General features: G+C 37.5%; 1 protein-coding gene across 1 annotated transcript in view; it reads right to left on the reverse strand.

The window, feature by feature from the left end:
• Positions 1 to 25,141, reverse strand: part of snx30 (sorting nexin family member 30) — a 38,948-nt gene extending 13,807 nt beyond the window's left edge. Inside the window, exons 1-7 of the mRNA XM_067434111.1 lie at positions 24,852 to 25,141; positions 17,389 to 17,577; positions 14,597 to 14,707; positions 14,300 to 14,458; positions 11,859 to 12,048; positions 5,389 to 5,588; positions 3,114 to 3,200 (exon numbers count right to left, since the gene is read on the reverse strand). Coding sequence (XP_067290212.1) covers positions 3,114 to 3,200; positions 5,389 to 5,588; positions 11,859 to 12,048; positions 14,300 to 14,458; positions 14,597 to 14,707; positions 17,389 to 17,577; positions 24,852 to 24,992 — 1,077 coding nt within the window. The 5' untranslated portion in view covers positions 24,993 to 25,141. The remainder of the gene's footprint in view (positions 1 to 3,113; positions 3,201 to 5,388; positions 5,589 to 11,858; positions 12,049 to 14,299; positions 14,459 to 14,596; positions 14,708 to 17,388; positions 17,578 to 24,851) is intronic.
• Positions 25,142 to 26,575: the final 1,434 nt, after the last annotated feature.

Below are 26,575 nucleotides of genomic sequence, written 5' to 3' on the forward strand. Positions count from 1 at the left end.
AATATGTTTAAGATATATATATTGTCAGGCATTGTTAGGCATTATTCCGCCTGACAATGAACATGTTTGGACAGATGTAAATGTTGGGGGTGTGCATATAAATTAATCCCAATGCTTGCGTCACGGATGGGTTTATGTTGAGAAGCCCTTTTTTTCCGTGGTGTTTTTCACAAACACGATTTACATAAGAAGTAGGAGTCAAGAGGCTCTTATTATTTCACTACGGCAAGGTTAATTCAATTTTTCATTCTAGGGCACCTTTAAATTACAAATGATGAGCTAAATAGCTTTCATTCAGTATGAACATTAACGTGCTACCTATTGCAATACAATATCCTCACATTATAGCAACACATATCTCCCACATATTTTGCGATAATAACTGCGCTTATTTTCTTCATTGGCAGCAGTGGTTGGTAATAGACAAGGAATGTCCAGTTTTATAGCATCTTTCTGATAACATTTGAAACCACCCTTACCACCGCTCTGGAATGACCAGTCCTATCCGCTCTGAACACTCGATGGCAGCGTCTGGGATTTAGCTTATAGTCTACCTCTCTTACCCCTTTACTGCCTCTGCTGTCTGTGCCATCTCAGCAGAGGTATGGTGAGCTCTTTGCTCATGGGAGAACGTCAGCTCTCCGGGGGGATAAAGTCCCAGCTATTATTGTCTAGAGTGCAGTGATTGTAATCCGCAATCTATTACCAGTTCAGCTCTACCGTACCTTACATATCTGGCTACTAGTGTACGAACAAAAACACAGAAAAACGTCATAATCACAGAATAGCTGCCAAAGCTTGAGGAGTGCTGGGCCACTAACAAACGGTCAGATTGACAACAGTGGTCCTAGAGGCAAAATTGTTCAGAATGAAGATTAATATTATACAGTATGCATGTGTGCAAATACACATTATATACAATCTTTTATACACTTGAAAACATGATTGTGCAACACCGGAGAACGATTTCGTTCGAATTTCAAAGACATTCTAGGGCAATGAATCAAACATGTCCAATGAGTTTCTTTCCGATCGGCCTCTATTAACCTTATCCAACAGATATTCAAAATGAATTGGCCGATAGTTGCCATGTTTGTTTTGTTTTGTTTTTTAAATATGTGAATATCCTCTTAGACAGTCACGGCACCCTGGACAAAGACTGCATGCCAGTTTTCAAGTCAATCGAACTGGGTGTGGTGTAGCTATAGACATTTTCTTGTTTTCATTTATAGTGCCATGATACATAGGTGTACCAAGTTGGGTCAAATTATCTCATTTTGTTCAAGAGATAGCCATTTTAGTAAAAGTGGCCATGCCCACTTTGAACATTCTGGCATCCTGTTGCCAACGGGAGTCAAAATTTTGACATTTTTTAAATAACTATTGACAGTAAGACCCCAGAGTATATTACTGCACTAGCTTGGGTCATTTTGGGCCAATTAGATTTTTAAAAAACTCCAAATTATCAGAAATGTTCAGCGTACAAATCCAAAACGTGCATTTTGAACACTGTAGAGTAGGGGTGTGCCATATCATATCGTCCGCGATAATACCGGTATACATAATAATGTATACATTTTTACATGATTAAAAACGTGTCCCGATGACGTATGCCACATTTACTTTCCCTATCGCGCACAACAACACCTGTCTAAGAGAGAAGAGCACGAAGAACAGCTTGTCAGCCTCCGATGATGATGATTTAGTACCTAAAAGGGAGCTACTTGGTTACAAGAGGTCAGCTCTCTTGACAACTGACATAACATGAACCGTTTAAAACTGTTATTGATGTTTGCTGCGCAATATTTGACCTGAATGGTAACAGTGACGTTTATTTTCGTCAGTTATGACTAGTTAGATCTAGCATTTTGCACGCTTCGAATGAGACAGAGATAAAGTAAGTAGTGTATAAAGTAATATGTTTATTTGAATGAATGGATTATAGCATTTATTTTAATTATAGAGAAAGAGAGATTTGTGCGGGACTGCGTCTGTTCAGCGTCTCTTCAGAAATATAATGTAGTGATCCAGTAGCTTAGCTATTTTGTTTCTAAAAGTTGCGGGGCGGCATTGAGAACTAGCTTCCGTGCTCCTGAATCTGCAGCGCGATCTCTGTATGCAAGTGACGTGTGTGTGTGTATGTGCGCGCGCGCTTCATAATGAAAACAGCTCATTAATACAGAAAGGTATTTTAGCTAACTTGGAATTACCTCTGCTATTGTACACCTTCCCAATCAGAATTGAATATTCAGACAGACCATGACATATAATTTAGTTTAGCAATAACTAAAGTAATTTTTATATATATATGTATATATATATATATATATATATATATATATATATATATATATATATATACATTAATATATATATTTTTAAATTTCCAGTGAAAACACTAGTAACCTTATGTCAGTAGATTTACACTTTGAATTAAATATTCTCTGATCAATGACATTAGCTCATTGGAATAGAATAAAGCCTTTAATTTTATTTGCAATAATAAATACTGCTGCCTACCAGCTGCAATAACCGATAAAACTAGTTTCCATATATTTTTTGCTATATCGTAATAAATATCGCTATCACAAATATTCCTGAAATATCGTGATATAATTTTGAGGCTATATCGCCCACCCCTACTGTCCCACCCCTAACTTTCCTGTAGCTCAAACAGTAGAGCATGGTGCTAGAAACGCCAGGGTCATGGGTACGTTTCCCAGGGAAAGCAAGAATTGACAAAATGTAAAATGTGTACCTTGAATGCAGTGTAAGTCGCTTTGGATAAAAGCGTCTGCCAAATGCATAAATGTAAATGTACTGTAGAGTCACTGTCAAGCTGATTGGGGCGAGCATTGGTGACATATTAGACACGATGGGTGCCACCAATCCCTCAAAGTTTGAATTTTTTACACAATACGGTTTGGTCTGGACCAGTGTTTCCAAGCTTTTTTACTCCAAGGCCCCCCTCCTCTCTGAATCAATACTGCAAGGCCCAAAATACGCTCACAGATGGCCCGATACTGGCTAAAAGCCGAACGTCGGCTTGGTGTGTCACAGCCATTGAAAGCCCTGCAAATCAGATCAGCGTTAGTAAAACAAATGTAACTCACCGGTGTTTTTTTGTCCTCTCTGAACACGACTGCCTCCAGCTTTGTTTCGTATTCAGCCTGGACTTGATCTCTTTTTTTAAGCACATTCTGACAAACGATAAGAGGTTTGTGAATTACAAACATTTGGCAGGAATTACAGTTTACATTGTCTAATTGAACTTTTTTTGCACATGATTGGTTATAGCTAATTATAACCAAGCACTAATTCATGATTTGTACTGCCTCAAACTAGAAGATAAAATGTATTCACTATGTTCTGTACACTGGAGCCATGACACACATATGGAAGCTATTAAAGCGCATCTTTTTGCTTCCCAGAATTCCTGGATGTCTCTCTGCAAGTTCTACAGTGACACTTTGGAGAGAAGAAATATGATCATGTTTAACATAAATGCTTAAAAACATCTGCAGGAAAGCAGTAAATTAAAAACGTGATTTAAGGAAATTGAATGATAGTTCAGTAATGTTGTTTATGTCTATGTGGTGTTTTTAACATGACTTTGGCACATGGTTTGTCTTAAAGCATAAATCAACACCATTGCTGAGTATTTTCTTCTTAAACCTGCGGTGAAAAAACACACGGTTGGAAACCGCCGGTGTTTCTTACGTCACAAACTAACTTGTAACCAATCACGTCAACATGCGGGCGGGGCTTTAGCATATCATTAACAATCACGGCTCTGAAGCAGGGGAGTCTCAAGAGAAGCCAGATTATCCCGGAATATTTTTCTGTTGATATGGGAAAAAATTGGGTACATTTAGCAATATAGCGGGTGAAATAACTTTAAGTTTTGGTGATCAAAGAGGAATTTTAAGGGATACAATTATTTATTACTTTAATTTATAATTACAGTCGTGGAAATTTGTTTGGTTGATATGCAGTCTTAATGGTTTTATTTCAGCATTTATGCAACTAAAGTCCTGTAAAAAAAAAAAATCAGAAGGAAATATAAAGCCCCATCTCAGTTAAATGAACATGCTGGCGAGACAATCCACTTGTCACTGCTATAACAGGAGCAATAACATGCCTAACATTGTAAATTATTTCAATTGATCAACTAAGTAATAATACCAAAATCATAACATAGTAATGTACCTATAAAGTTAATAATAAAGAATTTAAAAAAAATATATATAATAATATACAGAACAGGTGCACAAAATAAATACAACATGATTTTTTTTTAATTGTATAAACATTAAAGCAGGGCTAGGACCAAGCGGCAACCTCCCGCTATCTCTCTTGAAGCAATACGGAAGTAATGTAAACTGCAATTCCTCGACTGGCCACTAGGGACTCTAGAAGGAAGCAAAATCTCATTGAGCACCATGTTAAAATTACCAACTTTACAACAAAAAAAAAACATGTTTACAGCCTGGTACAAATTGTGGTTTTGTTCTATATGGCTAATTTTAAAGTTCTGCATAATTAGGACGAGGTGACTGAGTGACAGGCGGCTAGCCATTTATCCACCGTCTATAGTCATTGCATCACCTAAGCTCCGCCCACATCCCGCCTCTTTGCCCATTTTCTGTTATCCGAAAGTGACATGAGTCACGCTAGCAAGATGGCAACGGCCAGCTCGTCTCTACTTTACTCTGAAAAGAGTATTCCAAATATACCCAAATGGTTTACCATTTCTTGTATTGCCCACAACCCATTGCAGTTGGACGAGAATTCGATTAGAACTACAAACACGGATAAAAAGTGTTAAAAAACTACAAACATGACAGATGTGCAAGCCCATTACTATTCATAGGCGTAAAGCGCGGGGGGGGGGGGGTGACCCAACCCATCCCACTCAAAAACCAGTGTATTGTAAATAGTATAATGATAAATACATTAAATCATTGTGTAAGTAGTATAACAATGTAAATGGAGCAAAAAGAAAGTTTAGAAACATTGAGTCCCCCCTCTCTTGCCTCACAGTGGATTGGTCCACCACGCACCTCACCTACACATCCAAGTCTGGTGGGAGAGAAGTTCTTCAGTAATTGAATAACTCCAGAAAGGGTAGTTAAGGCCATTTTATTCACTTTAAAGGAGTACTTCAACACAGCACATTTTTTGTATTTACCACCGTTAAAATCCTTCTGGTAATTTTACGGTAATTTACTGGTATTGCTGTGGGAAAGGGGCTGTAGAAAAGAAAGCAAGTCTTTTTCCATATAGCATGAATTATTGTTTCTACTGGCCATTCTTCAATGTTAAGTCAAAACAATTCACATAAAAGGGTGAAGAAATGACTGAAAAAAGCAGATGAGAGCCACTCACCTTCATGGATTCAATGTATAGGACGTATTCTCTAAGCACAGGGAGAAAGTCTTCGCTCATGTCCTCTGTGAGTTCGTCCAGAGCGTTGGAGCAGTTTGACACGCACCCAGACACCCCCTCCAGAGGATCATGGAGCTCTTCCTCGAACGACGACCAGGACGAATAGACAGGCCCGTACTCTCTTAACTCCATCAAGAATTCTGAGAACAAACAATGAAAAAGCTCATCTTACAGAGCTCGTTTTTACATTCATTTTATTGTTGTTTCAAAGTCTGCCACAAAGACAACTGCCTTTTAAGGCAGCAGCATCCTAACTGAACCTTATGAGTCTGATGTGAAACATCCTACACAGATAGCAATTTTACAAAAGACGGAAAGGAATAAAAACGGGCAGATGACGGGCCAAGTCAGAGAGACTGGTGGACTGCAGTGCATACGAAGTTTATTTGTGATGCTGAATACGGAAGAAATTGATTGTTACTGTGAATCATAATATTTATGATTGTAATACAGAGCGGTTATAATAAAGAGGACCCGAGTCCACCTTGGCCAACCATGCCGTCTCCTCATTTATCAAAAACCATCACAGTGCTGTCAAAGATCCCTTGTTGCTGTGGGAAATCTGCTGTGCCATCGAGCAGGGCTGAGCGGAGTCTGCCGCTAATGGCGGTGGGCTGTAGTGATACAAAGAGAGAACTGAGTCGCCGCCAGCATTTGCCTGAGGCCGGAGCCTGTTGCCGTCCACCATGATGGAAAGGAACAGAGAACAGGGCACTCCTGCTGGGTGCCAAAGGATCTGTCGCCGTCCACCAGGAAGCGGAGGAGTCAGATTAGAGTACAGGTTTGTGGCAAGCAGGGCATGGACGAAAGATGTGGGGATGGAGCGAGGCCGTTGGCACGAGTGCTAATGAGCGTCCAATGCACGTCACACAAGTCTCGAGTCCCACAGAGGAGCACCAGAAGAGCTCCACCCACACACTCAGACCAATTATATATATATATATATATATATATATATATATATATATATATATATATATATATATATATATATATATATATATATATATATATATATATATATATATTCTAGCGGATAGACAGGTGTTCAAATACTTATTTGCAGCTGCATCGTACAAATAAATAGTTAAAAAATCATATATTGTGATATCTGGATGTTTTTGTTTTTTTTAGATTATTTCTCTCACAGTGGACATGCACCTACGATGACAATTTCGGCAATTATATATATATAGGTTGGCTGGAGAGCAGTTTGTGAACAGCAGTTTTCAGTTCTTTCCACAGATTCTCGATTGGATTCAGGTCTGGACTTTGACTTGGCCATTCTAACACCTGGATATGTTTATTTTTGAACCATTCCGATCTAATATGATTTCTGACCTGTGTAGTGAACATCAGTTAGGGTGGCATTCCAGAGACCAGTTTATGGCAAGGCCCCTCCCTAACTACCGGTGTGGAAGAAGATGTGCCACACTATGATTGGACCCTTGGTGAATGAACATAAACAAATGTTCAGCCACATCAGATAAGATGCCAAGACAACTGCCAGACACCTCTTACATGGCAGGAAGGGGGGACCTTCTGCACCCACCACCACCAAAGAGAGGACTTCTCATTGGTCTACAAGTGGATTTTAACCTCCAAACTCATTCCTAAGGTTTAGGCAAGTGCTGCCATAAAAATTCCTCCAGGACCTCCTGAAGGCAGCAGCAAAAGAGAGGCCACAGAGGTCTATCTAAATCCATTCATACACATGTTTGGAGGTCTTAAATGTATATGAACTGCAACTCATCCACCTCATCTTCACACAAAGTGCAGTTTATGTTAATGGTTATTGACTGTAAAAACAACAGTCCACGGGACAGGTCCATTAACAGATAAACGAATGCGTGGACGATGACTTAGCCGTTTCTTATCATGTTTGGTCTCTATCTGTTCCATACAATGCCTTTTATATTTTAAAAGAGGTTTGGTAAAGAAATAATGCATGGGTAAAACATTTAAGACATTGTTTTAACATGCCACTTTATGCTATGCAAATGAGTTCCACACTAGGGTGGGCAACACCGTGCCTACTTTAGAACCCAGTGGCCAATCACACTCCAGGACTGGAAAGGCGCCGGATTTCAATCTCCTCCTCATCGGAAAGGGATAAATATGTCCCCCGGGTAGACACACCCTTGTTCTGCGTTTCTAACCCGATGGGGAAGGAGACACTAACAGACACACCACGTTCTGCGTTTCTAACCCGACGGGGAAGGAGACACTAACAGACACACCACGTCCTGAGCTTCTGACCTGACGAGGAAAGAGACTACAAGACAGTGGAGGTTAAGCTTTTGCGAGCAAAACCTTTATATTGCTTTCGGCAAACTATAGCTGGAAAAGGGCTCTCTCCTTGAGAGATCTTATCTGACCTTTACAACTTCTCCAGCAGCACATCCAGTCCACCAAGGACCTCTGCATCGGCAGACATTGCCGGTCCCACACGGCTCCTCAGTGACGCAGCCAGCCTGCAAAGGACCCTGTGAAGATTCGACTGACCCAGCTGCCTGGTCCACGTTTAAGGACCCTCTTGGCGCAACCAGAGTTCTGCATCCTTCAGCCCAGCGTGGCAACGGCTTCTCGCAACTCTGCGCCCTTCCCACTGCACGCTACCCGCATAACCAGTGGAAGACGTATCTACTGCCAGGACTGATCACCCGACTGTGTGGAACGTAAATATAAACTTACCAAACCTCTTTCTAGAGACCTTGGCATTAGTTTATACATGCAGCATATGTTTTCTAACCTGTTTAGATAACTATTACTTGAGGTCAGGTTGTTACAAATAATAGGTTTATTATTTGTTTAATGATAAATAAGCATTTATTTATCACCATGTGCCAGAACCATTAGATGGTTCCCATAAGAAGCATTCCCATACAATTCTCTTCTATTGCTACATTCTGTTCAACAGCATTGTATTTATCCATTCTGTGTTCACATCATTTATTGGTTTTATTGTTTCGATCATTACTTTTTGGTTATTAGTTTACTATCCTTTAGAAGTATATATCCATTACTAGCATTATTAATCGTTTAAGTATTTACTCTTGCATATCTATTGTTAATAAATTTCATTCATTTTATTACACTGTGTCTTCATTGTGTTGATGATCAAAGACTCTACTGGTTGTCCAGACTCACAAATCCTTCAGATAAATCAGCTGACCAACTCCCTCTAATTTACATTAATTCTGAATTACTGAACAGCTCTTTTGCGAGTGTTCTTATATTGTTAAGATAGTATTCTTAGCTGGTGCCCCATATCAAAGAGGGAGGGGTCATCTGATACACTCATAACCACACCTTAAGTGACACGTGATCTAAAAATCACTACGTCATCGGTGAACTGAGTAAATATCACTACACCTGTAAGGTTGCCAGAATAATAATCTTACACGGTGTGTTAATAGGCCAGAGGAGAACTGGCACCCCGACTGAGTCTGGTTTCTCCCAAGGTTTATTTTTCTCCATCATGTCCTGATGGAGTTTTGGTTCCTTGCCACTGTCGCCTTTGGCTTGGCTTTCTCAGTTGGCGACACTAAAAATATGATTAAAGTTATTCAACTTATTATACAAATAAAATGTATGAATTAGGTATTATTTACTTCTATAAACTTAAATACTGATCTGCCAACATTGTTGCTATATGATAAATTAAAATAAGCTGATAACATCACTGTTTTCTCCAGTACGACTGTACAGCCAAATCTAATTTTGTCGCAATATTATCCTGTTGTGACACTGTGAAGCTGCTTTGACACAATCGTGATTGTAAAAGTGCTATATTAATAAAGTTGATTGATTGATTGATTGATTCCATTGTAGATTTTGTTTTATGTTTTTGAATCATTGTCTCGTTGGAAGACAAATCTCCGTCTCAGTCTCAGGTCTTTTACAGACTCCATCAGGTTTTCTTCCAGAATGGTCCTGTATTTGGCTCCATCCATCTTCCCATCAATTTTAACCGTCTTCCCTGTCCCTGCTGAAGAAAAGCAGGCCCAAACCATGATGCTGCCACCACCATGTTTGACAGTGGGGATGGTGTGTTCAGGGTGATGAGCTGTGTTGCATTTACGCCAAACCAATTTTCTGGTTTCATCTGACCAGAGCACCTTCTTCCACGTTTGGTGTGTCTCCCAGGTGGCTTGTGGCAAACTTTAAACTACACTTTTTATGGATATTTTTAAGAAATGGCTTTCTTCTTGCCACTCTTTCATAAAGACCAGATTTGTGCAGTATATGACTGATTGTTGTCCTATGGAGTCTCCCACCTCAGCTGTAGATCTCTGCAGTTCATTCAGAGTGATCATGGGCCTCTTGGCTGCATCTCTGATCAGTCTTCTCCTTGTTTGAGCTGAAAGTTTAGAGGGACAGCCAGGTCTTGGTAGATTTGCAGTTGTCTGATACTCCTTCCATTTCAATATTATCGCTTGCACAGTGCTCCTTGGGATGTTTAAAGCTTGGGAAATCTTTTTGTATCCAAATCCGGCTTTAAACTTCTCCACAACAGTATCTCGGACCTGCCCGGTGTGTTCCTTGTTCTTCATGATGCTCTCTGCGCTTTAAACGCAGTGCAGGTGCATTTATACAGAGACTTGATTATACACAGGTGGGTTCTATTTATCATCATTAGTCATTTAGGTCAACATTGGATCATTCAGAGATCCTCACTGAACTTCTGGAGAGAGTTTGCTGCACTGAAAGTAAAGGGGCCGAATAATTTTGCACGCCCAATTTTTCAGTTTTTGATTTGTTACATTTTTTTGAAATATCCAATAAATTACATTCCACTTCATGATGGTGTCCCACTTGTTGTTGATTCTTCACAAAAAATTACAGTTTTATACCTTTATGTTTGAAGCCTGAAATGTGGCAAAAGGTCGCAAAGTTCAAGGGGGCCGAATACGTTCGCAAGGCACTGTATATTATATATATATATATATATATATAAAGGAAATAAGGAAAATAAGTATTTGAACACCCTGCTATTTTGCTATTATATATATATATATATATATATATATATATATATATATATATATATATATATATATATATATATATATATAAATAAAACGAAGGCTTGGCATAAGATGCATAAGAAATCAACCCTACACACAGGAGCTGTTTAAGGACATAACACTGACACGTCTTGAAATAAAATGTAAACAATGTCTGAAGGAGTGGCAACCGTAGAACAAGCAGAATAATTGATTCTGTGCTGTTGAAAAAACTGTGTTGACTTGAGAAAGTCTGGCCAAAAAGTTTTGAAATAGATGTATATGCTTAAAAATCTGAAGATTTAAGAGTCATTTATCTACTGTATCTATACTAATGAAAAATCAACAGAATCAACAGCAGCGTAATCCACCAATGACAATTACATTAACAGTGCAATTGTCAATAACATTCTAAAACAATTTTGAAATTTGTTCTAAATGAATTGTATATGTACAGAAAAATCATTAATTTTATGAAATATTACAATTTAAAATGACTGCTTGAAATGTAAATTTATTCCTGTAACGTCAATATGCTGATTTGCTGTTTAAGAAACATTTCTTATTATGGTTATGAGTGTTGAAAGCAATTATGCTGCTTAATAATTTTGGAAATCATACAACAAAATGAATCATTTTCTTAAAGATTTTTCAGAATTCTGTTTAGAAAGCTCTGAACAACTAGCCTAGAAATCTAGACGCACCCTAGCGGCAGCAAATCTAATCTGCCTGCGAGTGTCGTCTAGCAACTCTCAATACCTTTCTGAGCTGTAATCCCCTAACTCTTGTCAGGCCAATCACATCGTGTATAGAGTCGGTGGGCGGGGCCATAATGACAATGGCCGAGTTGCATTTGCGTGCTTCTAGTAAACACAGAAACAGGCGAACGGCTGCGGTCTTTCGAATCAACTTTGACCGTGACTCTGGAAGACTTGAAGTTAAGCTTTTCTCAGAGAAAAGAACGGCACTGAAGTCATTCTTAAAAAGGGAAGATGTGTTCAGAATTTTGCCGACCGGATACGGCGAAAGTTTAATCTATCAACAAGCTCTGCTTCACCTTCGTTGCTCTGGTTGGTTGTAGCGCTATCCTATCGCGTGCAGAGGGAGTTTGAAAGACAACCGTTTATCCCGCCCCTCGGATTGAGCCCTGTCAATGGTGAGTTTCCAGACCAAACATCTTGATGTGGGTCTGGCTTGTCAGGCTACAGAACAACAGCATGTATTTGAAATATACATCTTTTGTAACATTATGTGTATTTACTGTCATAACAATGCATCCTTGCTGAATACAATTATTAATTTCTTTCAAGAAAAAAAAGACTGACACTAAAGTTTAAAGGACATATACTACTTTAGGATGGATGAAATTTATTTTAAAAGGCGGAGTGGGACGATATTTACCTGATTGCTCCTTGATGATTCTCTGTGCTATCCTGTCAATGGTGCCCAGTTTCTGTGTGAACATGTCCAGATAGTCGCCCATGGCGGCAAACTCAATTGGCCGTCCTCTCAGTTTATAACCACCAGTCACATACTTCACAGATTCCCCCATTTTAGTTAGCAGAGCAAGGCCTTGGCGCTTATTCAAGTCCTGAAAAGTCAAGCATACAGTACATCAATTCTGTCTCATGGCCAAAAAAAAGGCTGCCAAGCCCAATGAAATCCCACTGAAACACTCTTTCCATCTTAGAATATATACTACTATCAACATATATTCCAAAAGCTCAATGTTGTTGGGCTTTGTTCATCAGCACATCTGGATCTGGTCATAACGGTTTCCACCATTAGTAATTCAACTCGGTGAGAAACTATACAAACATGAAACACAATTCCTGTACACTTAGGCGTTAAGTTTCTAAATTTGATTGACAAATTACTTCAATTTAAAAGGTCAGTTTGGACTCAAAGCACTGTGTTCGCAAAATTATTTAGTGTACCTTCAAAACAAAATCTTTAGCAATATTAAAGTCACAATGAAACAGATTATGAAAATAAATGAATGGTGGGCGAACTTGGTTCAATGTATCAAGTTGCTCATTGGATGCTGAGATGTGGGTGTGAAAAGCGGATGCAGATGAATGCAAGGGGCGGAGTTGAAGCAGACTAAACAATTTGATGAGTCCCGTGCAGAGAGACGACTGTCATTTCACTGGAAAATCCAGTTAGGATATTTTGATTAAATATTACCAGGTCAAAACATTTTAATAAAATGAAACATACAGGGAGTGCAGAATTATTAGGCAAGTTGTATTTTTGAGGATTAATTTTATTATTGAACAACAACCATGTTCTCAATGAACACACAAAACTCATTAATATCAAAGCTGAATATTTTTGGAAGTTTTAGTTTTAGCTATTTTAGGGGGATATCTGTGTGTGCAGGTGACTATTACTGTGCGTAATTATTAGGCAACTTAACAAAAAACTAATTTATACCCATTTCAATTATTTATTTTTACCAGTGAAACCAATATAACATCTCAACATTCACAAATATACATTTCTGGCATTCAAAAACCAAACAAAAACAAATCAGTGACCAATATAGCCACCATTCTTTGCAAGGACACTCAAAAGCCTGCCATCCATGGATTCTGTCAGTGTTTTGATCTGTTCACCATCAACATTGCGTGCAGCAGCAACCACAGCCTCCCAGACACTGTTCAGAGAGGTGTACTGTTTTCCCTCCTTGTAAATTGCACATTTGATGATGGACCACAGGTTCTCAATGGGGTTCAGATCAGGTGAACAAGGAGGCCATATCATTAGATTTTCTTCTTTTATACCCTTTCTTGCCAGCCACGCTGTGGAGTACTTGGACGCGTGTGATGGAGCATTGTCCTGCATGAAAATCATGTTTTTCTTGAAGGATGCAGACTTCTTCCTGTACCACTGCTTGAAGAAGGTGTCTTCCAGAAACTGGCAGTAGGACTGGGAGTTGAGCTTGACTCCATCCTTAACCCGAAAAAGCCCCACAAGCTCATCTTTGATGATACCAGCCCAAACCAGTACTCCACCTCCACCTTGCTGGCGTCTGAGTTGGACTGGAGCTCTCTGCCCTTTACCAATCCATCCATCTGGCCCATCAAGACTCACTCTCATTTCATCAGTCCATAAAACCGTAGAAAAATCAGTCTTGAGATATTTCTTGGCCCAGTCTTGACGTTTCAGCTTGTGTGTCTTGTTCAGTGGTGGTCGACTTTCTGCCTTTCTTACCTTGGCCATGTCTCTGAGTATTGCACACCTTGTGCTTTTGGGCACTCCAGTGATGTTGCAGCTCTGAAATATGGCCAAACTGGTGGCAAGTGGCATCTTGGCAGCTGCACGCTTGACTTTTCTCAGTTCACGGGCAGTTATTTTGCGCCTTGGTTTTTCCACACGCTTCTTGCGACCCTGTTGACTATTTTGAATGAAACGCTTGATTGTTCGATGATCACGCTTCAGAAGCTTGGCTATTTTAAGACTGCTGCATCCCTCTGCAATATATCTCACTATTTTTGACTTTTCTGAGCCTGTCAAGTCCTTCTTTTGACCCATTTTGCCAAAGGAAAGGAAGTTGCCTAATAATTATGCACACCTGATATAGGGTGTTGATGTCATTAGACCACACCCCTTCTCATTACAGAGATGCACATCACCTAATATGCTTAATTGGTAGTAGGCTTTCCAGCCTATACAGCTTGGAGTAAGACAACATGCATAACGAGGATGATGGGGTCAAAATACTCATTTTCCTAATAATTCTGCACTCCCTGTACATGGATGAATTGTTCACAATAAAATCAATAACATGCATTTAGAAAATAGGGAGCATTTCTTTTCATGCCGACTTTAAAACTCACTTTTGCTGAGAGGAATGCATTGAAGTGTTCGTTAAAAGAGAGCACCGGATGGTCTGCCACACGTTTGAGGAACTTGTCTAGTGCCTTTCTTCTGGTCTCCACAAACTCCTCTGAAAAACGGTCCACCACTCCCTTCATTACAAACTTCTCAGGCAAGGGCTAAACGACAGCAGAAAGACAAACAGTCGATCAAACGATCGCATGGTCTGAAATACATGGCCGAAAACAATCCCTGCAACATTAAATGTCTCATTAAAGAACTAGTTATACTAATGCACAAATGCATCCTCTACCTACTGGAATAAGGTGGGTGGGTTGACTTTCCTCTAGTTTGTTCCTCAGCCAGTCGAAGTCCTGGTAGCGTCGCCTTACTGAGTACTCAGGAAGGTCAAACTCTGTCCTAGTGGTCTGTAGGACACACAGAAGCAAGAAAACAGTGAAGAGCAACTTTTTTTTTTTTTTTTAAAGAAGCAAATAATACTTTATTCAGCAAGGACACAATAAATTGATCAAAAATGACAGTAAAGGCATTTTACAAAAAAAGTCTATCAGATTAATGCTTTTCTTTTGATCTTTGTATTCAAAGAATCCTGCACATAATGTATCACAGTTTTCACAAATATAAAGCAGCACAACTGTTTTCAACATTGATAATGATAATACTAAATGTTTCCTGAGCAGCAAATCATCATATTAGAATGATTTATGAAGGATCATGTGACTAAAGACCGGAGTAATGATGCTGAAAATTCAACTTTGATTACAGAAATAAATACACTTTACTATACAGTAAAAAACTGATATTTTAAATTATAATAATATTTCACAATATTACAGTTTTTAGTGTATTTTTGATCAAATGACATTGTGCCTGATGCACAATTCCCACACTTTCAGACTTCAAGCCCGGATTAGGCATTTGTTCAGTTAGGACATTTAAGTAGCTTTTATAAACGTGCCTTAGAAAAAAAGCATTACTGTGTGCAACTTGTGACAAAACAATGGCACTGACATATTTTAAGATATGCTTTGATGTAAAATAGCTCAAGCATGCATTTTAGTCTAGGACTAGCTGGGACTATATAGTGACATAAATAAAGTTGCGTTCACAACGTCATAATTATCATTGGTGTTACAGCAGTTAAGCGCTTAAAAAGTTGAAAATTGTATGAAATTGTATGCTTTTTACAAGTCGAAAGCTAGTAATTACGGCATGGCATGAATGGGCACCTTAAGTTTAAAACAATTCTGAAATATTACTAAGTTAACTCCAAATAAAGTGAAATATTGAAGAATTAGTTCACTTTAAAATGAAAATTAAGGGGTGGTTGCAAGCAAATTTCACTTTTTTAACTTCAGTTAGTGTGTAATGTTGCTGCTTGAGCATAAACAGTATCTGCAAAGTACAGCACTGAAAGTTCAATGCAAACGGAGATATTGTATTTTAAAGTTATAGCAGTTTATTGCCTACAAAAACGTCTGGTTTGGACTACAATGAGCTTCTTCCCGGGTTGGTGACATCATAACCCCTTGCTAGTCACCGCAGACGTGACTTCTGCCCGTAATGGTAAGGGGCGTGGTGTTTCCGGACAACCTGTGCTTGGCACTTCAGCCAATAAAAATACATGAAACTACATTTGGTCATCTAACCAATATCTAAGACAATTGCATTTTTCAGAGGGATGAGCTTCATGGAAGCAGGAAACGAGCCGTTCAAAAGACAGTGGAGACAGCGGTGTGGAATAAAGGTAAAATATAAGAAAAATACGCCGTATTTAAAAAAAATAAGTATTAAGACATGTTATACTGTGCCCCATAAACACAATCAAGCCTTAAAAAAAAAACACGGAACCACCCCTTTAATAAATATCCTGATGTTTCCAAGCTTTATAATGGCTGTTACACACATGCTCAGAAGTTTAAAGCACAAAAAAGTGCATCCGTCCATCATAAACATACTCCACATGGCTCCGGGGGGGTAATAAAAGATTTCTGAAGCGAATCGATTTGTTTGTTTGTGTACGAAAAATATCCATACTTAAAACTTCATAAAGCAAAATATCTAGCTTCCTGCAGGCCACCTTCCGTATTCAACTTACGAAGAAAGTGTAACACCTTTCGCAGTTAAAAACGCTTACGTCAACGTCATACGTCAGTTACACTTTTTTGTAAGCTTAATACAGAAGGCAGTCTGGCGGAAGAGAGATGTTTTACTTTATTACGTGTTAAATATTGATATTTTTCTTGCACAAACACTTTGCTTCAGCTTTATTAACCCCCTGGAGCCATGTAGAGTTGTTTATGATGGATGGATGCACTTTTTTGAGCCCCGCTTGTGAGCCCCATTCACTGCCAATAATAAGCTTGAAAACATCAGGATATTTATTAATATAACTCCGATTGTACTCATCAGAAAGAAGAAAGTCACCTAGGATGTCTTGAGGGGGAGTAAATAATGGGGTAATTTTCATTTTAAAGTGAACTTATCCTTTAAATATTAAAATAAAACCTCCTTTTAAAATATTAATCAAATACTATAATAGTACATAAACACTAAAATAATATAAAAATCATCCTTTTTGCCATCACTGTATTAGTATGACTATGTTCTTAACCCTTTTTCTTTTACAATGAGTTTGAGTTTACAAAGAGCTGATAGGAAGTTACTGAGATCCAAGTTGCTGCGGTTTGCCTCCCTGTTTTTTTTTCCATAAGCACCTATGACTCTAAGCTCCTGAAACTGCCACAGTGAGCATGTTTCACATCATAGTGGAAGCAGAACGAGTCTGCCACAAGAGTTAAACAACAGCATTTGCACACAAAAAAAAGCAAGATGATAACACTGAACAAATCTAATTACCAATAACTAATTAGCCATTTTAACGCACAGTGATCTACAGGTATAAATTGGAGGAAACTGATAGCTTAGGGATCAACAATTCAGATTAAGCACTAAGCCATATCGCCCGGGTTTATTATCATATAACATATTTGTACTTAAGTTTTGAATAGCACCTTAAATTTGCACGAATAATAACAGCACCTTGTCAATAAAGTCAAGACACAGACCGTTTAAGAGCTTTACTGACCTTTGTGCAAACTCTGTAGGTGATGTATGTCTCCATAGTAGACACGTGTTTCTTAGGATCATCTACAGTCACAAACAGGTCACGTGTTTCTCCGTCCAAATCGTCATCGAGCTGCAATCGGTTCAGAAGAGATGAAGAGGAGGCGGGACTTGACGTATCTACTGGAGTCCCATTGGGCAGGCTCAGGTCCTGTGGGCGGGGATGAAAACTGACTGACTTCATGGAACAAAACTGATATATAGTTAATTTAAAAGATTTTATGAGTAAATCCAATAAATAATAGACAACTCACACAACCACAACTTAGACAATACCCTTCAGTGCCACATTTGCAGTTACATAAATACCTTTTATTTTAACATGAACCACCAATTATTTACAATTTCCTGTTCAACATCAATAGGATGAAGGTCACTTTAAGTGTGATATGTAGCAAAAAAAACTACGAAAAATAACATTATTCAATCTCTTCTGTGTCAGTCTCTTACACTGTTCACGTAGTAAAAACAGTACAACTATTTTAATGATGTCTTTACCACCTTTCTGGGCCTTGGGATGGGGTGTGTTGATGTCCCGCTGGCGGTAGAGTAAAAACTGCTTTTAATGAATTATTTTGATATTTAATTCATGCTAGATTTTTGCTATAAATTATGGACATGGCATCTGAGAAGTAATTATCTTTTTTTCTCAGTTATATTGCTTTAATTCCCAGATTCAAATAGGCTTTTTCTTCCGTACTAGATCATGTCCGCACAAGCGCACTCTTCAAAAAAGGTGCTTTAAATCTCTTGACAAACTAAAAGACATAAATCATATATGCATGTATTCGAAATAAAATTCATGGTAGATCGAACTGAATGTCAGCTTGCTTATTTTGCTCAAGATAAGGATTTATTAAGTCCACATGTCATGAAAACAAGAAACTCTGCTTCTAACCACCGGTTGAGTGTCGTTCCAACTACAATTGTGCGGTGCTGTTTGCGAATGTTCGTTCGAAAGATGGTTTTGAGAAACACTAACTTGTTGAACTATGCTGATAACACCAGAACTTGCGACCATAGTTGGCTAAGGATGCTTTTGCATATTCATTCAGTCTTGCACAAACAATAATAATAATAATAGGCAAGTTTCTAGTCATTGTCTGTGTATATGTGCCTTATAAATACTTCCCTCTGTAACGAACCTAAGCTACTGGGCCATTACAGTGCTCTGAAATTCAGTGACTAGCCAAAGTAAAAAGTCACTAGCCAAAGTAAAAAGCATAGAATTACAAAGTGGGAGTAGTTAGCCGCAGGCTAGCACCAACATTAGCTGTGTCTCATTTCGTTAAATTTCGAAGGCTGCATCCTCCGGAGGACACGTCCTGTGTAGGATGCAGTATACGGAGTGTCCTCAATCAGAATTAAACGAGACGTCCTTCGTAGGACACACAGGCAGGAAGTATCACGTTGCTATGCCAACATGTTCAGCCTCGTTGCGCTCTCACGCCAGTTATATGAATGAAAATTATTTATAACTTGAAAATGACTATGAAATGTTTCTTGTCTTGACAGCAATGTACTGTTCTAAATGTTTAAAATGCACTAAACAGTTGTAATCCTGTGTACCACAACTATCTGTCTGAGGTAATAGAGCTTTAAAAAAAAAAAGAAAAAAAAAAGTTTGAACTACTTAATTTAAACACCACACCTACGCTCGCATGTATATCTGGCGGTGGTGCCGTATTTTCATATAATATTTAAAAAAAATATGACGGTTGTTAACGGAGGCGCAAAGAATTGTGGGTTATCTCCAGCCGTGAAGGATACTCCTCGTGCACACTCTGAATTCCTGTAAAAGAAGGACGCATTCGAAGGTCGCGTTTGGAGTGTCCTTCTCACTTTTTTGAAATGAGACGGCCTTATGACGTATGCACCCTTCGAATGCGACCTCCGGAGGACGCAGCCTTCTGAAATGAGACAGCTATTGTGACAACAACGGTATAGTTAAGCCATGGTAAGTAAACAATGTTTTCTGTAAACTGTAGACCGATTAATATTTAGGTGAAGTTTGATATCTGCCAATAATCGTGACCTGTGGCATGCTATAGACTTAGCAGACTAGCTTTCCCCATGACAACAGTAGATTGTGTTGTTTTTCTGACCCCATGCTGCGCGTGCACCCAACCTAGGTTTTCAATGTTTTGAAACACTAATGGGGTTTATTCGACAACAAAAATATTTGTTGACAATTTTTTTTGTTGTCTACATTTCGATAATGTCGATTAATGATATCAGCCCTATACTGAACTGAGTTCTCTTTTGCGTAAACACACAAATACACACAAAATGATGACAAAACTCGTAAACAGTCGGTTTTGTCTGTGTGAACATAAACAGTTGAGAAAGAAATGCATGTGTAACAGTTTATAGGAGGCATACTTTAGGTCTTAAAGTGACAGCAGCCTAATATCCCAGCTGCTGTCTGTGTCATTAATCAAAGTTCAATATTAATCAAAGAACTTCACTGATTTCGCCTGAATAACTTTAGTAACTTATAGCATTTTTGCTATATAACATTTTTGGTATAAGAATTAATCTATATTTTATTTATTATAAAAAGAAAACTACGCCATGTTATTTTACATTCGATTAAAATTTTTGTACCTGAACTTTGTTCAGATGCATTTATTTGCACTATTGCCAATTTGTTTATTTGCTGTTAATGTATTAATGTGTATTTGTCTTTAAGAATGTTGGAAATGTATATTAGTTTATTTAAAATATATTTAAAATCAATAGTAGGTCATATGCATTATATAACAAAGTATTTAGTAAGTAGTATTTTTTTATTTAATTTCAAACACGTATCTCTGGAGCCTTCAGTAATTCAGCTCTCCAGTCACATGATACAGACAGCTTAACTAGACTGTGACACTGAATATCATCCTGTCTACGGTCGTATAGTCTGGCTTATAGTCACTCACAACGATCGCACACAAAACAAAGATATGTGGAATGCTTTAACATGACTTAAAGATACAATCTCAAGTGTCAAGTTATTTTAAATTGTAATGATATTATTTTGCATTATTACTGTTTTTAATGCATTTTGACTTGGTAAACGTAAGAGACTTCTTTCAAAAATATCTTACCTACTCCAAACTTTTGGGTCGTAGTGTATTTCTTCTTTTGACTTATGTTTAAATGCAAAAAAAAAAAAAATGAATTTACGCAAGGAACAGGAAACCTATCGCAAAATGTTGGAATTACATAGCAAACATCCTATTTTTAGATCCAGCATGTAGGAAACTGCAACAGCTTTTTCCTGATCACATGCCCAATTTTGCATTCTAAAACAACTTCTCTGGCCTGCTTTTTGCTGAACTGGGAATCGAGGGGTAGCACAACTCTTTCGTCTAAATATTCACATGAATACCAGCCCATTTGACATAGAAGATTAAAAAAAGTGCAACATTCATCTCATCTTTATACCCATTTGCAGTTATTTCTAAAAACAGTGTTTGCTTTTAGAATGAGCAAACATGATTTTATGATCAAGCAGCAATTGTCAAAACTCAAGAAGAGTTGGAGAATGTGCTACAAAACCAATTATAAACATTGAGGCCGTTAGCTGTGGTGATATATAAAGCCTGAAGAAAACGATTCATCCCTCCAGACTGAAAGTGTACTAATACTTTGTTCCCATATTTGTAAAAGTTCATGAACTTAAGGTTGAGTCACACTCAGTGTGCAAACAGACAATTTCCTTCTTGACTAGAAAAATGACCAATGACTGCAAATCAGACGTACAGATTACAGATACATACATATCAAAACAAGTAGCATTTACTTTAAAATAAAACATATATATAAACATTGTTTTTTAAAGGCACAATACGTAATTTCTTTAGCTTTTAGTATGTCTTTTATTACGACCGCTTCTGCTTCTTCCGGTAATGTGTATGTGGGGTAACGCAGCACTGCTTTATCATATTAGATACATTTGAGTGTGTTGAAAGTTATGTTATAATGGTACTCGCTCATTCGCTCGGCGGCTACTATGAGACACTTCTTGCAAATGCAGTAAGCTAGATCGATATGAGGCATGATAAAACATGGTACTCACTGTAAAACAAGAAAATGAGAATTAGGGTGCTTTCACGCTAGCACTTTTGGTGCGCAGACTGTAAATATGTGTTTTTCACTCATTTAACTGATTAGCGTCACTGACGTAGTGCAAGTAGAGAGCTGTAGATCTCATTTCTGCTTGTCTTCGGCGTTCTTTAGAGCAATTGCAGTGCATTCGCTGCAGATAGACGCAAGTGACATTATGTTCTGAAGCTCTAGTAACAAAACCAATGGTTCAAAAACAAACATATAAAAGTGACGGAAGCAACGCTACGCATTTTGCCGTCTTCCAGCTCGCTATCGTTACTAAGCAACCGGGTAAACGTTTTCTGTCAGAAAAACCGGTCTGTCCCGAAAAACCGGTCTCAAAACAGCTGCTCACCTGTCTAATCAAACACATAATATGTGTTTGTATTTGTATAGTCAAGAGTCTAGTCACAGAGGAAGTGTTTAGTGAGGGCAGGGCAAACTGTCATTCACATGAAATTCACCAATAGCAAACCCCGACCATCCAATCAATTCCCCTGGGACAAAATCAAGCCCCGCCCTACATTTGTTCTTGTTCCAGAAGCCGCATCACTCGGATATATGCCACAACAGGGGAAAAAAAGGCTATCAAAACTTCCATTTCATGCCTTATTGCCAACATAGCACAAGCAAAACCTATAATTGTGGTTATTTTGCTAGGATGCCTGTGAACTTTATGACTGTCACAAACCTGAATAACGATAATGATGCTTTATTATGCAACCATATGCATTGGTTTCAAAAGCAAAAAACAAAAAAATTATGACAGGACATTAATTTATAAAAGGGTCATTCCAAAACAAAAAGCATCACGAACCTAAAGAGTCTAGTCACGGAGTATGTTTTTTGTGAACCATCCGGAAAACAGAAGTTGTGAAAAACACATCACTGAATAAATGCTAAACTGCAGCCAAATGCAAAACAGATATTTTGATAGGCTACCTACTTGATTAGCTTTATCACCTTAAAAGTATTGCCATTTCAGAACAAAACTGAAAATATCTAAAAATGTTTCCAAGGAAACTGGATAAGATAAGGCAATTATCACAAAACTGTGAGAGCTAATGATCTACTTGCCTTTACCAGGAAAATATGCATTACCCAACACGTCAGAGGAACTGAGACCAGGCATTGTGTATCATCCTAAGATTTCATAAACACTAGAGTGGCACAATTAATCTTTAAAAGATTGCATGATCCGTCTGTGTCTATTAAACCTTTGACACGTACAATCAAAGCAAACATTTAGAGGATCTGCGTTCTGACCCAGAGAGCGCAGTTGTCATGAATAGGTATGAAACAGCGTTACAAACTTGTCTTTTCAACCACACATTATCGTTATTTCTGTCTTACAATCATTAAATTACCACAAAAGTGCTGTGATAAAAGTTTATCGTTCAGATAAAAACACTGATATCTGCGGAAGCGTTGTCAAAATAGAGCAAATCTCCTTTTGAAAGTAACTTGATGCTTCATCAGTTACATCATTACACCAGTAGGTGGCGACAAGCGACTGTTAAAAGAAATGTGTTATGAATCATTCATTCAAGAGATTCAACAATGTTGATTTATCCAATAATTAATATATCAGCATTGTTGAATGAATCTCTTGAATGAAGGGGATATAATGTTAGAAAAATGTTTAGTGTTGGAATCACAATAAAACAAAATCGCAAAAGTGAGTTTCTGCTCAGTAATCTGCAAACACCCCAAATTTGGGCATTAGTTAAAAATATTAGTGCTGAATCTAAATATGGCTTCCATCTCTAAAAATAACGAAGTACAGATAAAAATAAAAAGCTAAAATTATATGTAATATTACAGGACTGTCGAAGGATTAATCGCATCCAAATTAAAGTTTGTGCATAATATGCGTGTCCGTATTGTCTATAATTATGTATATTTAAATATACACATACATGTATTTATTTAAGAAATATTATTTATATATAATTTATTTTATATACAACTATAAATATACATAATAATAATCATATTAATAATATTTATAATTTATTTAAATATACATAATAATTATAGACCGTTCACACATTTTTATTTTGGATGCGATTAAGCGTGATTAATTTGACCGCACCATTATTAACCTAAACAAGAATCACCAGCATTTACTCAAAAATAAAATATCCAATAAGCAGGGAAGCCACAGTGCCAATGTGACAACAGTAAGTGTATTAGCAGAAAACAGCTCTTCATGTGTCATGAGTATAAACACAATAAACAATGGAGTCAGAGAGCGTCTCAGCAGGCTGCGCCTCGCTCTACACAGCTCTATTGTACAGCGACACAAACATGATACACATCTACAGCTCGGACTGATTCTCAATTTAGCCAGAATTTGAATACTACTTTTGTTATAATTCATTAATAGCAGGTTTCCATCACATGTTACGTACACTCAAATACAAATTCTTTTTTTATCAATTTTCACAGTATCCACTTTTCCTGTAAGTCTAAATTGACGGGTTTCATTTTTTTTTTGGCGGAAATTAAATATTAAAATTTCTGCGTGAAACACACAAAATTATAAATAACAACTGAACAAGATCAAGTTTCAATTCATGATACTTAATTAAACCTCTTTTCTTCAATTCACAGAAATTTAAATTTGCCAACTGAAAAAGATTTTTTCAGAAAATCAGATTTGTTGTGATTCTTTAATTTTATTATTATTATTAATATTATTATGAGCAAAAAAGCTACAATGCACACATTCAACCCACAAAAAATACTGTGATGGTATACGTAAATCATGGTATATTACTACATTATACTATCATTACATTAGTACCATGCTAATATGGTATAAAAAAAAAAAATCATGTTATTGGTGCATGTTCAAAGACAAATGTAGCAGTACAGTACAAAAACATATTAATACCATGATGCATAGTCACAAAAACAACACTAAAAGAAAAATGTAGTTGGATTTATTTATTTACATTGAGAAATTACTGGTAAATTTCAAAAACAATTACTGGTAAAACGTACTACAATAATGTTAGTATTTAGAAGAAATATGATATAGAATAAGATGTAGATGCTACTAGATATTACAGGTACAATTGACGAAAAAGTGGCATTACCATTTTGCAAACTGAAAAAAATGTCACTGTTTACTGTTTAAGGCTGGATAAACGCTACTTAATTTTCAGACACATTATGCCACTGTTTAACTGGAGAGCGTCTCAAACACTGATGCTGCCCACCTAGACAACAGCTCTGGGCTCTTGCTGCCCACAAATGCTGCACGTACGAGTGTTGCCCCCCAGACAGCTGGTGTATTTGGAGACACCGCGCAGACCTCACCTTCTCTCCAGCAGCACCGCTGGGGTTGAGCACATCTGGGCTGCGGCTCGACGCGGACTCCTCGGCGGACAGAGGGTGGTGGATGTCCTGGATGGACTTCTGCCCGGACGAGGCCAGTGATCGGGGGGTGCCAGCACTCATCGCGCTGCTTCTGCTGATCTCAGATCTCGCAGGTGTTTTTATTTCACCGAGGCAGCAAACATCTGTCAGCTGACAGTCACCGCGCAGAAGCGGAACTACACTTGTCAGCTGACCATAGGCAGCTGACCATGCAGCTGACTCGCAAATGCGACGAGCACTTCCGGAAAGCGTCTCCTCTTTTCAAATTAAAAGATTTTTTTTTTTAATTAAAAGTCTTGAGATGCACGGAGTTCATCAAAAATTAATTCCTGAATCAAATGTATTATTCAGTTCTCGTGTATGTAAATCAAGTACATTTTCTAAATAAGAGAATTTGCAAAACGATTCACTGTCTAATCGCTCGAAACGTCACAGCTGGCGGCATCTGCTGGCTAAAATGGACTAATGCAACGAAAACTCATCCCAAATGTCCAAACCATGGTCCAAACAAATTATTAATTGTGCTGTCAAATCGAGTTATCACGATTTATCGCATCCACAATAAAAGTTTGTGTAATATATGTGTGTATTGTGCATAATTATATACACACTCATTTGTGTATATATTTAAGAAATATTTGCATGTATATACTGTATATATTTATATAAATGATACACCGATACAGGTACTATATATATATATATATATACTGCCAGTCAAAAAATTTAGAATGGTAAGAATTTTTTTTAATGTTTTTAAAGACGTCTCTTCTGCTCACTAAGGCTGCAATTATGTTATAAGAAAATCTGTAATATTGGGAAATATTATTAAAATATAAAATAACTGTTTTCTATTTTAATATATTTTAAAATTTAATTTATTCATGTGAACAAAGCTGAATTTTAATCATCATCATTACTGCATTCAGTGTCACATGATCCTTCAGATCAATGTTGAACAGTTGGGTAAAAACATTTTTTAGGATTCTCTGATGAATGAAAAGTTCAAAAGAACAGCATTCATCTGAAATATTAAGCTTTTGCACCATTATAAATGTCTATACAGTCACTTGATCAATTTAATGCATCCCTGTATGTATTAATTTCTTTAAGTTCTTTCCCAAATATATTAATTAAAAAATTCTTACTGACCCAAAACATTTAAATGCTAGTACAATGTTACAAAAGCTTTTTATTTCAGATAAATACTGTTCTTTTAAACTGTTCTTTTTTTTAAATTTGTTGAGAAAAGCCTTGAAATGTGGCGTATGATTTTGACTTTGTGTTTTTGTTTTTTTGTTGTTGTTTTTTTTTCGGGGGGGGGGGGGGATTTAATATATAATTTAATATATAATTTAATGTTTTTTTAAACTTTATTAAATAAAAAAGCGCTCTTAATCTAAAGGCAAAAAACTGTATGTTTATCGTTTGTGCCCTCATAAGGTGTAAATGTATTAAATTGTTTCCTTTTTGTTACCCTGGTAAAAAAAAACCTTTTTGAAACCAGATCCGAATCACTGAATCGAAACAAATTATTCAAAAGATTCTATTTGAAAGCTCCTATCGGTATATACCCAGTGCCACCGCGGACGGCAGTACTGCGTTACTGGGCCTCTGGCTGAAATAAATACAGAAGAAGATCATCCATGTGCGAGGCATGCGAG

This window comes from Pseudorasbora parva, chromosome 23, assembly GCF_024679245.1.
Source record: "Pseudorasbora parva isolate DD20220531a chromosome 23, ASM2467924v1, whole genome shotgun sequence".
Lineage (NCBI taxonomy): Eukaryota > Metazoa > Chordata > Actinopteri > Cypriniformes > Gobionidae > Pseudorasbora > Pseudorasbora parva.